This window comes from Montipora foliosa, chromosome 13, assembly GCF_036669935.1.
Source record: "Montipora foliosa isolate CH-2021 chromosome 13, ASM3666993v2, whole genome shotgun sequence".
In the NCBI taxonomy this organism is placed as follows: domain Eukaryota; kingdom Metazoa; phylum Cnidaria; class Anthozoa; order Scleractinia; family Acroporidae; genus Montipora; species Montipora foliosa.
In genome coordinates, this window is record NC_090881.1 from 24,721,319 (window position 1) to 24,734,903 (window position 13,585).

Below are 13,585 nucleotides of genomic sequence, written 5' to 3' on the forward strand. Positions count from 1 at the left end.
TACCGGTTGGGAATTTTTGGAGCTTCTTAGGCCTTGACCTGTAATTTTTCTAATGCATCTTCTAAGGCTACATTGTCTACGAAGAGCATACGTCTGACCAGCACTTTCCTAACTTTTTGTTTTGCCCCTAAGTAAGCTATCTATCTATCTATCTATCTATCTATCTATCTGTCTGTCTATCTATCTATCTATCTATCTATCTATCTATCTGTCTATCTATCTATCTATCTATCTATCTGTCTGTCTGTCTGTCTATCTATATGAACTAATTAATCTTCTATGCGAAATTTGTATTATGCTTGGAGGGATTTTTATGTATTTCCATCAAAGAAAAAAACACAAAGCATTAAAAAAAAAAAAAAAACAATACACTGCATGTTTGTAACGTTTAAAAAAACTGTGTAAGTGTGCCTTTTTTTCTTTTTCATTCTCCTGGGTTGGGCGCAAGATTTGCTCTTGGGTGCTCTGAGTTGAAATGCCACACTGACAACTGGTTGGAATTGTCTTCGATGCAGTTTAGTTTGTTAACATACGCGCATGTTCTTTTTTCAATACTTTTATCAAACGGCTCTTTAAGGTTCAAACCTTTAATATCACCGTGAATAATTCCTTATGCTCTCTGTTCTCCAATATATTTTATTGGAAGTCAAACAAAACTTGATTTTGTTACTTTAAAACGTCCCAAAAACATCCACCTGTTATTACACGTGACTCGCTCGATAAACATCAGCCAATTGTGTGCGGCTATCACCATATTGGGGAAATGGTCACAAAATGAACGAAATCAAACTTCCTTAAGCAACGTAGATATGGGAAGTTTCTCATTTCGCGTGCCCGCCAGCTTACAAGCAGCGGTTGGTGCCCATTCGTCTGATCTCAAGCCCGAGTGCTACGATTTGTAAAGGTTGATTTAAAACCAGTGATGGGCTGATTTTTTTTACCAAACCGCGGATATATTGAAGTATGAAGTGCTTGAAGTTTTGAATCAATATTGTCGACTGTATTTTCCGGTTTTCGCCAAACTGGTCTCTTCATTCGTAAAGACACTTCACCGTCGTCTTCTTTGGATTTCACGATGTAATGAAAGAATGGATACAGCCACAAAAGATGAATTTGGTTTGAATCCTGCCGGAATTGTTGGATGCGGAATATCCCTGTTCTTCTGCGTTACTGCTGTGCTTGCTTTTTTGTTTTTCAGGTGATAGCTTTTTCATTGTTTACTGTAAACTTTACATGCATGTACATTAGAGTTAGTCTCTCTAAGTAGCTCTCGCTTTAAGAATAAACCAATATTCAGTTTCATAATTCAGGCCGGCTTACGAATTTGGCATTAGCTCTAACTTATATTGCTCTCGAAAATGTCTGCAACTGCCACAAGCTAATGTCATTTTCATATTAAACGTTGAACATCTCTCGTCTCAATTGACCAAAAAACTCAGAGACAACTGGCGAATACATTATTAATAAATCCTGCGTTTCCTTGTTACTAAAATGTATCCTCCCGTTGAGCTGTAATCACTAACTGTAAAAACGAAACTGTATAGTTGATGTAAGTTTATGCTGATCGTTGCCGGCTATAGCAACAGCAACAAAGCGGTTGTAAATATATTGACTGTAGGTGTTGCATTTTAAAGTTAATTACTTCCCCGTGGAGGTGAGTTTTTAACGAAGACGGTTCAAATCAACAGTAGAATCACAAATTTGATTGATTTGCAAAGAAAATTTTAAAAATAAAGTAAAACGTGACTGAATGTTTCGTTCTTGCTAGCCAAACGATATTTAACACACCTGCAATCAAAGTATCAGTGAAACTCGATTTTTCGCCCTTGCGCATTCAGGAAAACGTTAATCGCAAAGAGAATACCTCACCTTTATGAATACTGACTCGACCCAGAGGGTATTGGAAATCGAAAATAAGCGAAGGAAATTATGCAGGGAAAGAACTTTAATTTCCAACAAAATCGAGGTCGCCGGACTAACCGATCCGGATATCGCTTCTGGAAGTTTTGAACTATAATATTAGTTTGTCATTAAATTGAATTCTTTATGGAACATGCCTGCGTTTTGTAAGTCATCTGTTAAAATTCGTTACTCAGTTCGTAGATGTGCGATTAGTGCCCCGAGGTTAAATTGGAGGTGATATTCTGTTTTTACACAACTTGTTCGATTTGAGAAATTTACGGCGACACTTCGGACAGTAATCGATATTTTCGCCATTATTAAAGCCATTTTTTACGCACTTAAGGATTACTCAAAAACTCTTTTACTGTCGCTTTGTTTGTTCAAATGAAATTTTATTCTCAATTCTGCCTTCTGTTGGGTTTTTCCTTATTCGCATTCATTTCCAGTCAGCAATAAAAGGAAATACTAAGTTGGCAAAAAAAAATTTTCTGCCATTGGTCCTTAAATTGTGCCCTAAAAATGTTTCGTGTTACAACTGTGACACTTGATGAGAGGCCTTCTAGAGTGTTTTTTTAATAATTTAGTAGTTTATACCGGTCGCTTGAATATATAATGTGCTTGACTTGATTAGCATTCAGAATCTTCTTTGAAACACTTATTCGTTTATCATTACTTTACTGGAAATTTAACACATTTAGGTAACTCGGTAATTGAACAGATCGATCCGTTGACAATATTACACTGATATTACAGTCGTGTGTGATAGCGGGGAACTTTCGGATGCCGATTTGGTTGTTCGCTATTAAATGCGTTGGCTAATACATCCGACTTCCTCTGTTTCTGTCGGGATATCTTTAATTATAAAAATAAGCACAACAAAGCTTGATTTCTTAATAACTGACTGCCGGTTAATTACTATCGAGAGATTGCCACGAGTAACGTGGATTGAGAGCAAGAAGCCGGATAAATTCACCTAATTGCATTACAATGCAAAAGTAAGGGTGGATCCTTTATTTTAACCAGACAAACTTCTTGCTCAAGTATTGAAGAAGTAAACCTTTCAATAAGAGAAGGACTATTTCTTTGAGATTATTAGTGATGCTAAACGTATGGACCGAATCAACTAAAGAAAAATTATCGAAAAAAACTCAAACTCACAATAGATCCCGTTCCCACGCGAGAGAAAGTACAGCAACTTGTGACGCTTAATCGGGCCACACACTTCTTGGTCATTCAGTCACATTTCCTCAGTTAAACCATAGAATTATCTGAAGTGATAGTTGGAAAGATGCTGTTCGAATTATCTCGTACAGCATAATAAGGAATGTTGTATATTTATTTCGAACATAAAAAAAGAGAAGATTTAAATATTGACTTACGAAATACTGAATCGCTCTGCGAGTGATTTTCTTGAAAAGATCACGTGACTTACTCATTTCTATTCATAAAAATACTCACTTTTATTCACATTTTCCAATGAAGTGACTAAGGTCCATTAGACTTAAATGTGTCATAAATCTATATGCCTATAATGAAGTGATGTTTTCAGTTTGCCATAATTGTAGGAGAACCCGTCCCTGTTTAACATCTGCGAGAGCGGCCGATTGAAATTTATGACTTTTGTGCGATGGTTTACATTTTCGAAATGGAGAAGTGATGATCGCACTTAAGGTGGCTTACTACAGTTTTTCGAAGAAAAAGATCAAGGATTTGAAATCTGTGAAATTAAAGCAACAGGAAGTCTCTTCTGAAGTGTTAGTCACTGCAATAGACCATATTCGTATTCTCAGTATTGGACTGGAACTACAATGTAGCTTGCAATGGAGGCTAATGCGGGGGAATATATTAAAAAGTATTTGCATTTGAAAAGATTCCCCCGCATTAGCCTCTATTGCAAGCTAGTTCCAGTCCAATACCGAGAATACGAATATGGTCTATTGACTCTATTGATGTAAAATGTAATTTTACCGAACAAATAAATGCAAATCAGGGGAAAATGCTAATCAAAGTGACCGAGCTCCTGGAGGGGGGCACTGGAAACTAGACACTTCAAAGGCTTTTTTCTCGAAAACCAGCCGTACAACACCACCTCAAAATTTCACGATTTCCGAAAGAGAGAAAAAATAATTATGTAGAGAAATAAATAGTTAAATCTGCCAAACAGGTTTTTCACAAATGACAAAAACGTCGATTTTCGTCTATTTTAGTAATAACTGAAAAACTGTCTGATAGAACGTTTTGAAAAATGTTGACGGTTTTGTCTAGATGTTGTTTACTAATTCGCAAAATTTTAACCCGATTTCTTGTCAACTGTTGGGCCGAGGGAGAATTGGTTCTGGACGCACGTGGTGTGAAACAATGGAAACAGAATTAAATTAAAGGAAGCAAAGAAGATGCGAAGGAACGCGAAAGCAGCTCTTACAAGATGTGGCAAAAAGTTGTCAAGCCTACTCGAAGTTGAAAGACCAGAAAGTGAGGTAAGAGATGCTCTAAACGAAGTCAAAGAAGCATATAGCAATTTAGTGACGAAGCATGAAGAATACACCAAAATGATTGACGATGATGAACAGTTTGAAGAGGCTGAGAACTGGATGTCTGAATGTCAAGTAAACTTTTTAAGACAGGAAATAAAGGCAAATTTGTATTTGGATAGTTTGGTCAAGACGAAAACGAAATTGAAAGAAAATGGCCAACAACATGAGATCGGAACCTCAACCATTCAGTTATCAGAACAAAACGTGTCTTCCGGTGACGGTTAATAATGACAGCCTTCAATCAGTAATTCTCAGTGGTAGTTCCTGTAATTTCAAGATTGAAAAACCAAAGTTGCCAAAGTTTTCCGGAGATGTCAGAGAGTATGTTATTTTTAAAGCAAATTTTAAACACGTAACTGAAGCTAAGTACTCAAATCGAGACGCAATCACCTTCCTGCGGTCATGTCTCCAAGGAAAGCCTCTTGATTTGATAAAAGGAATTGGAACAGATTACAAGGCCGCGTGGGAGTATTTAGATTCTATATATGGAGATCCGAGATTTGTTTCAGACACGATAACTCAAGATATAGTTAAATTTCGTGCACTGCAAAATGGCGAAGATACAAGATTTTGTGATTTGGTGCATTTAGTCAAAAGGTGTCATAACACGTTAAAGGAAGTAGGTGTTCCAGGTGACATGAACAACAGTCACATGCTGTCTGTTATTGAACAAAAGATGTGTGCGGACGACCGCAAGGTTTGGTCTAGAGATCTGGAGCGAGAGGGAAAGAGATTGCCACGCTTCAAGGTCTAATGGAATGGATGACTGTGGAGATGAAATCGCGCATGCGCGCAACAGCTCCACTCAGAACTGGTGCAAGTAACAGTCGTTCAGTGCATCACGTGCGAAGCGAAGGCAGCGTTAGAGGTAATTCAACATGGCATAAATGTTGGTTATGTCATACATCCGCTCACTGGCCAGATCAATGTCCGCGGTTTGCTGCAATGGGCGTAGATGAAAGAATCAAAACCGCCAAAAAGAAATTAAGAAAATTATACGATTTGAGTAATCCAGTGGATTATTAACCATTTTGCTCCGGAACATTGCATTCGATTTCTGTGACGATATCCAGTAGATTAAAAAGTCCTCAAACTTCGGTACCACAGGTTAGCAGAAATATAAAAACAAGTCGGTGAACAAACAGGTTAGAGAAAAAGGCCTTTGAAATGTCTAGTTTCCGGTCCCTCCTCCAGGAAGTCCGTCACTATATTAAGCGTTTTCCCCTGATTTGTATTTATTTGTTAGGTAAAATTACATTTTACATCAATTGCAGTGACCAGCACTTCAGAAGAGACATCATTTTGCTTTATTCAGTATTTCAATCAAACTTAAAACCACGTGTTTGCATCAATCAAGACCAAAAAAGAATGGTGTAGTTTTGTTGCCAAGAACCATTGAAGTGTACTGAAGCTATTCTTTGCTATTTGCATCCACGGATGAAAATAGCAAAGGATGGAAACGGATTGAAACTTGAAAAAACTGGCCAGTTTTTTCAAGTCTGGAGATGGTGTCCGCAGAAAGTCGCCAAAAATTAAAAACAAATAGCTCTTTGTCCAATAATTATATTTCATGTCTTGTCAGTGGGTTGTCAGGAATGTTCTACGTGTGAACTAAAGTCACTAATTTAGATTTTCACCCAATCACGGTTTTGACCTAAAAACAGCAAATTTAGCTTGACAGTGGCCCTTTAAAGACACTTGAAAAATTCAGGTGGTTTCAGCTGGGTTCGAACCCAGCTGATGTCCGGTGCGATGCCTGTGTAATGTTCTACCAACTGAGCTATGAAGCCACTCAGTTGGGAGCAGGTCAATTTGTTGGGATCCTGTGTTCCCGTGAAATGATTCGATGCTGAATAAATGTGTATATTAGAAATGCGGGTTATAGACGAAATGGAGAAGTGATCCTCGGTTTATACTTTTCAAATTATGATCATTTAATCCTCACATTGATCTCTGAAGTTGGCTTCTGATAGCCGTCCTGAAAGCTCATGGCCTTAAGTAGTTCACTTTAAAAAAGCGTGGCTTGTTGCTAAGGACTCTGTCACGGAATGGTCAAACGTAATCTTAATTTAAAACTGCTGATCACGTGCTTAACTCTCCTCATTGTGCAAACGCAGGATCGAGCATATCGCTTATGAGATCAAAGAAATATGACTGGTTTTTTTTTTTTCACGTTTTAAAAATACCTCGAAACTAATGACAAAGGAAGGACATCAGACCTTGATAACGAAAATGAGCGCGTTGAATGTGCGACCCGCTCAGTTTCATAGGTTTGTTAACTCTACCTACAAGACACGCCTGAAGATTGACGAAAAAATCCACGGTTCTCATGAAATCTGCACAGGGGTAAGCTTCCAACAAAAGTTCATACTTTTTAAGAAGCTTATGTTGAACTTTCAATGTAACACAAAAGGAATACACATCTGTTTCTCGGAAATTTTGGAGGGCTGCGAAGAAAAATGCGGGCTCACGCACTAGCAAGTCATTATTTAAAAGAACAAGAATTTGTAAATGATTGTCATTTTATTGAATATCTAGACCCCGTACTGAACCGTTCATTATAAAGCAGAACTTGACTTTAGCTGTGGGATTCACGCAAATCGCTCTACTTGTCAGCGTCGCTGCTTATGTGAAGAAGGTCAGTTTACGATGCGCATTGTTGAAACCAAATCCATCGTATACAACGTGAACTGTAACTGTAAGTTGAGGTCCCACTTTCGTGTTTACTGAGGTAAAATGCCTCAGCAGACACCTGCCTCCACTGGCCGCGCAATAAACTCGATTGGCGTTTACGGAGTGCAAGAGAGCTGATCAGATCTAGAAACGTCTTTACTGTAGGAATTTTACCCAAACATGACCTAAGAAGCGTTAGCGTTACCTTGGTCGGGTAGATTGCATCTACGAAATAGTAGTAGATATCGTCAGCGAACGGCTGCACTCTAGCGCTCCGGGTTCTAAATAGGGAGCTTAAGCAACGACAACGGCGACGGCAACGAGAACGTCATCTCAAAATATAAATTTGAGTTATTTTAATCGCTTCGTGACTATTTCAACGTTTTTAATATGACAAGGGTGTGGTAATTCCTCAAAGATGACACCAGTCGGAACGGCACTCCATTTTAGGAGAGAAAATGAAAATTTATCCTCAAGTGCTGACGTTCTTCATAAAACCAAAAACTTGGCTATTTCACGTTGTTGTTTTGCTGACGACGGCAACGAAATGGACAAAAGTGAAAAACGCACGTGCAGGGCGTGCAAAGCTATTGTTTTTACTCACTAAATATGCAAATTCGTGACGTTCTCGCTGCCGTCGCCGTTGTCGTTGCTTAAGCTCCCTAATCTCAGTGCGAGCGCAACCTCGAACCCAGGCTGGTGCTACGGATTAGGAGTGGAGCGCACCTCTACCGTAATGATGGTAGAAAGCTATCGAAAAATTAACCTTCGGGTTGCATTTAAGTGCGGTCGACCTCCTGCCTTTTCATGTCTTGTCTTGTACTTGTCTTGTCTTGAAATACCCGCATTCTAGCTTTCCTGGAAGTAGGAATTTATCGGTGGTGACAGCATTCGTCTCCCACTAAAGTGGAAAGAATTCTCTTTTACTTATTTCCACGAGTAGGCTCGTTCTATATTCTGCTCCGAATGTTTTCCTCGCGTTCTCAGGTTTCTCCTAGCTTATGTCACCTTTCTATGGGAAAATACACCTAGGTATAAATAGCCACCCCTCGTTGAGAGTTCTTCTCCTTGTCATCTAATGACATTTCATCTCTTTACAAGATATCATTAAATCATTAAATGACACTTTTTTTCTAGGGGGGATGTGAAGCGATGTCAGTTATTCTCCATTTCACAGTTACATCATGTTTCATGTGGTGCTTACTGGATAGTTTACACATCTACTTCAATCAAACCAACAGCTCACATCCTTTCAGGAAGAATGTTTACTATCTTTTATTCGGATGGGGTGAGTTTCAGTTAAACAATGGCCGGCTCGCAGTGACCAATTAGAGGGCAAAACAAGAACAAGCTTTAATTGGTACACTTGCTTTTTCCCGCTCTTTGTACTGTCTGCACTTGTTTAAAATGGTGTTCTGATTGGTTCTTTTCAAAACCTCGCCCAACGTTTTGAACCAATCAGAGGAAAAAAAGAAGAAGCTTGAACTGAAACATAGGGCGCGTTTTCGCTCGCTTAGAGCCGTCTACACATGTTTAAAATTTGTTTTGATTGTTTCTTTTAATTTTTTTCCATTCTATTTACTTTTGTCCTATAGCTCTTAAATTTAGACTATTCGCTTGTCGTTGATTTTTTGCAGGCCTTCCGATGATCGTATTGGGAATGTCTTTAGCTATTGGATTTGCCTTGGAAAAACAGGGAAGACGAGTGTTTCACCGGTTCGTTTCTTTATCTTTGAACCTGTCGAAACATGGTTGTGTGTGACGATTTTTCAACTAGAAAAACCAAAGTCACATGAAACCATTTTGCATTTTCATGGTCCGGCTGAGGATAAACTTTCTGGATATAATAAGGTTTTTAGAGTACAAAGAATAGGTTCTCGGAAACCGAAACGTTACTCGCTGGGGACGACCGTGCTCGGACCAAGCGCACGGAATGGTTTGGACTTGATTTTTGTGCGATATCTTTGCATTCAAATGACATCGATTGCTCGCTGATTTTCGCTTTTTTTTTTTCCAACCTCATCCAGCAAACAAGATCAAAGAACCAAACTGTATGTTTTGTTTCTTCCCAGATCTCTCTACTCTTGCTGGCCTTCAGATCATATTGTATGGATATTTGTTGTCCCCTGTATGCTAACAGCTACAGTGAGTGCATGTTCTACCTTTTCTTAGTTAACTTAGACTGTGCTTAATTAAAAACGCCTCAGTGTTATTTATAGCAGCATATCCTATGTTTACTGAAGAAAATGTTCTCAGTCACGGGCCGATCAGCAGCATTTAATAAAACAAAACAATTTGATTCGCATGTACTGGGCCGCGAGTGCTTCCCAGTGGTTAGGGAGCTTGCCTTGAGATCTCGACATCCAGAGTTCAAGACCATTCAAACCACTCCGCGTTGAATTTTTTCCGTATTTCAGTTTTTAATAATATAATTATTACGAAAGACTGTTGCTCGTGATAAAAGCATGAAGGTTCTCTTATTCTCGCTTGTGTATCTCTTTTGAGAAGTTACTTGATAGCTTCAGTTAAAAATCAAGTAATGAGCTCCTATCAAACAAGTTTCTTCCATTCATCAGTTTTAGCCTAACAGTACCGTAAACCCGATGCTAAATCTCTCTGTTGTTGAAATGTGGTCCGCTGCCTCTAAATGCAAACCGAGTTTTGGCGTAGTATGTATGGAAACAATATTATTAATGTTAATAATATATTGGCCAACATGCAATGCTTAACTGGGGTTTCACCCTCGAAGATTTATAATGTCTTATTTCTTTAGATCAATTTCATAATTTTGAGCTTGACTCTTCACAACTTACGGCAACCTTCTTATGACATCTGTGCTAGAGCTGTCCTAGAAAGACGGTCTACAAGGTAATAAATTGTTGATTTATAATGACCGATAAACAGCATTTTGAATTTGATAGAGATTCAAGGGTACATTTTTCCAAACGTTGGCAGACGGTGTAGCGCTTATATTTCAACTGAGATGTCTTTCAAATATAAGTGCACCGCGCACCGGTGGCTCAGTTGGTTGAGCACCGGGCTGTCACGCGGGAGATCGTGAGTTCAACTCCGGCCGGACCACCACTCAGGGTCTTTAAATAACTGAGGAGAAAGTGCTGCCTTTGTAATTACATCTGCAAATGGTTAGACTCTCTAGTCTTCTCGGATAATGACGATAAGCCGGAGGTCCCGTCTCACAACCCTTCAATGTTCATAATCCTGTGGGACGTAAAAGAACCCGCACACTTGTCGTAAAGAGTAGGGCATGTAGTTCCCGGTGTTGTGGTCTATCTCCTGTGATATATCATGGTTGGGAGAGTAAAAAGGGCGCACTTAATTTGGAGCCTCGCTCTGCTGTGCGACCCCCACCACAGTTGTGGTGAAAGTTACAGTAAACAAAGTACTGCATCTACATAGTCACCGTTTGAAAACCGTACCTTCTTTCATTACTTGCCTTAGGCTGTCGCTCTGTCTTGTACTAATGAAATGAGAGAAAACACTCTGGTCCAGCTAAAAACTTTGTTTCAAAGCATTGAATGATCTTCCTGCGTTCATAGGTACAACCTAAAGACCAACAGTATCTTGTTATTAAGTCTCTGTCTGGGTTGGTTGTTTGGTCTCCTCTCTTTCTACGATGATGGTCAGAATAATATTCGTTATCACCTCATTTTTGGACTCATCAATGGACTGCAGGTGGGTTTGTGTCTTTACCCTTCTCAACGTTCACATACAAGTGGCACCTTCAGTTCAAGTCAGACATGCTCACCGGTCGTTAATTAATAAAAAAAAACATTTCGGAAAAAAAATACGGGCCATTCATTTCGGAATAAACGTGTTTTGAACGGCAAAGAACACGCATTTAAAAATGTCTTGTCACATGCTGCGAACAACTTACCCTTAAAATTTAAACCGGTCTACAACAAACTTTTTTTTTTATTTCAGGGATTATTTTTGTTCTTCTTCCACTGCGTTTTTATCGTTGATGTGAGTTCCTGTTCCCTTTCTCTTGTCATTTCTTATGTGGATGTCATTGATGATTATGACGATGACGAGAACGATGATGACTTGGATGACGTAGGTTGCGATGATGACGTAGACTACGACAATGACGTAGGTTGCGATGATGACGTAGACTACGACAATGACGTACGCTACGATGATGAAGACGACGATGTTGATGTCGATAACTATAATGTTGATAATGTTGATGATAAAGATGACCATGAGTAGATGACGTTGATACAATGATGTGGTGAAGACAGTGATAACAATCGAGCCAATGAACTTCCTTTTTCAAGCCGGAAACAAGGAAATGGAGACCATTCACTCCTAGACATCATTAGCTAACAATTTAAAAGGATCATAGTGCAAACATCATCTTTGATTCCGGCCCTTGAGTTCCTACCATAGAATTTCTACGCACAAATACTGTTATTAAATCTAGAGCTGGGGTATTTCTTTGCAGACAAAAGGATATTACCAACCTGGAATACATCGCTGCAGTCACGAAAACGGATGTTTCACCGACAGTGAGCGCAGTAATCGAGACAAAGCGCACGGGCAGGACTCATTGGTAAGATCCAATTATCTAATAAAGTATCCCTTTCTTTGGTCGATTATTCACTGGCTCCCTGTGCTTACAAGAAAAGAGGTCAACTGTTCATACTCAAACCTGCGCGCACAAAATGTCTGGACGCACTCACGAAATGGGAGAGATGTTTAATCTAATTTCCATGCTAACGAGTTGGAGGTTATCCGTCCCTTCTAGGTAGAGTCTCGCAGGAAGATTAGCAGCAGGCGCCATGCAAATGAAAACCTTCCCCTTATATCAGTAGGAAAACAAATCAGTTCACAGGTGAGCCCCAAACAAAAAAAGGACTTGAACCTTTTGTTACCTCACGACTGTCACTATATCTTTGCCGACCACTTTCCACAGGCCGAGTTATTTTAATTAAGTTCGATTTCCCCGAGCCAATCATCAGCCTGGCATAAGAAAATATTACCCAAGGAGAATGGTAAATCGTGCGCTAAGATTCCTCAAGTTTTTAAATTGTTAGGCTGCGAAAATGTCTAGGCATAGAGAAGTTGTACTGTCGCGGTCTTGATTAATTGCCGGTAAAATAATTTTGTTTGGCAGACAGAGATTTCCTTCAGACGTCAGACCACCTGGCTAAAAGGGGAGCAATGGTCAGCGGAGGTCTCAGTGACCGCAAAGAATGAACAACAACAGCGAGCAGAGCAAAAGAGCACAAATGAAAGCCGACGACCCACTAAACCAGATCATGACGCTTTATATCCCAGTCTGCCAGGAACACCGGAACCACATATATCTGAATTTGAAAAATTCGCCAAACTACCGCAGCGCAAAAGCTTACCGTCAGAGCTCATTGGTAAAAGACCCATAAAGGAGGTACAGTGATCTGGCAGTTGTTCCGCACTTCCTCATGCACTCAGTCATACTCTCGCCGTTTTGTGTTATAATTTGCTTGTCCCATTTGAATTGCCAATCCAGGGCTTTAAGGCATTCAAAACGTCAAGTTAACTATGCAATACAGTATATTTATAATCGCAATCTGAGTGTTATTTCTTATCAAGCTGAAATGGCCAAAGAACCAAAAAATGATACTATCTACGATGTTAATAAATTAAGGGAAATATTTCAAAAGAGAAGTAAATTAACCTAACGCCCATGGACTAATAATTCATGCTAGCCCACGCATAGAGCACAAACCATTGTTAACAATTGGATGTCTATTGGTTTTTTTTCCAAATGTGGTGATTTGGGCTAACACGGCGTTTTTGTCCGCCATGATATTTCGGTGATCTCGGAAATGTTGAGAGCCTGGTGACTAACTAATCTTGATTTTGTTTCATGTCATTTTTCATGTTTTTAATGATGGTTTTCTTTTAAGGCTGACGGACTAAGTAAATCAGTGACAGTAACAAGTTTACACAGCCGTAGAACATCCCCTGTTGACAGCATCATAAATAAGCCATCGTCGCACTCAGCGCTAACAGCGCGCTTAATAGTAAGTTGTTTTCATAGTTGAGTTCTGCTGCTTCGGCGTTCTTTCCAAAAAAGGAAAAGTCTGACGTGCTCTTTTGATCGCAGGTTCATGAAAACGTTAAGGAATCACACAGTGAACCTGCCATCCCACCAAATCCCGATAAGCCGAGAGGTGAGCGCGGAAACCTCGACTCCAGTCACGTCGTCATACATTCCGATTCTCGTAAACTCAGTGTTCAGTCCTCCGCTTCCACAGCATCGTCAGAAAGAAAGGCAAGGAAGACTTCCCGGACGACCCTGGGCGCTTCGTTAAACGAGGTGGGTTAGCAACGCATCCAAACCATTGGTTAATTTTATCAGCCAGGGAACGGTTTCTCGAAGTTTGTAGTAACCGTTGCGGTTAATTTTAAGAGGTAATAAAACCAAGAGGTTTCCATGGTGTTTAATGCTGGTTAGCGCTAACCATGCC

General features: G+C 39.6%; 1 protein-coding gene and 1 pseudogene across 2 annotated transcripts in view; both read left to right on the top strand.

Moving 5' to 3' along the window:
- The first annotated feature begins 796 nt into the window (after positions 1-796).
- Positions 797-13,585, top strand: part of LOC137982494 (adhesion G-protein coupled receptor G6-like) — a 16,369-nt gene continuing 3,580 nt past the window's right edge. Inside the window, exons 1-13 of one of the 2 annotated variants that reach the window (XM_068829591.1) lie at positions 930-1,198; positions 6,975-7,074; positions 8,247-8,397; positions 8,747-8,825; positions 9,182-9,254; positions 9,883-9,977; positions 10,667-10,802; positions 11,052-11,093; positions 11,575-11,682; positions 11,878-11,964; positions 12,247-12,519; positions 13,022-13,138; positions 13,222-13,434. In XM_068829591.1, coding sequence (XP_068685692.1) covers positions 1,089-1,198; positions 6,975-7,074; positions 8,247-8,397; positions 8,747-8,825; positions 9,182-9,254; positions 9,883-9,977; positions 10,667-10,802; positions 11,052-11,093; positions 11,575-11,682; positions 11,878-11,964; positions 12,247-12,519; positions 13,022-13,138; positions 13,222-13,434 — 1,584 coding nt within the window. In that variant the 5' untranslated portion in view covers positions 930-1,088. Of the gene's footprint in view, positions 1,199-6,974; positions 7,075-8,246; positions 8,398-8,746; positions 8,826-9,181; positions 9,255-9,882; positions 9,978-10,666; positions 10,803-11,051; positions 11,094-11,574; positions 11,683-11,877; positions 11,965-12,246; positions 12,520-13,021; positions 13,139-13,221; positions 13,435-13,585 lie in introns of both variants that reach the window. The other variant, XM_068829590.1, reaches the window with a different exon arrangement.
- On the top strand, positions 4,499-5,567 carry LOC137982496 (uncharacterized; annotated as a pseudogene).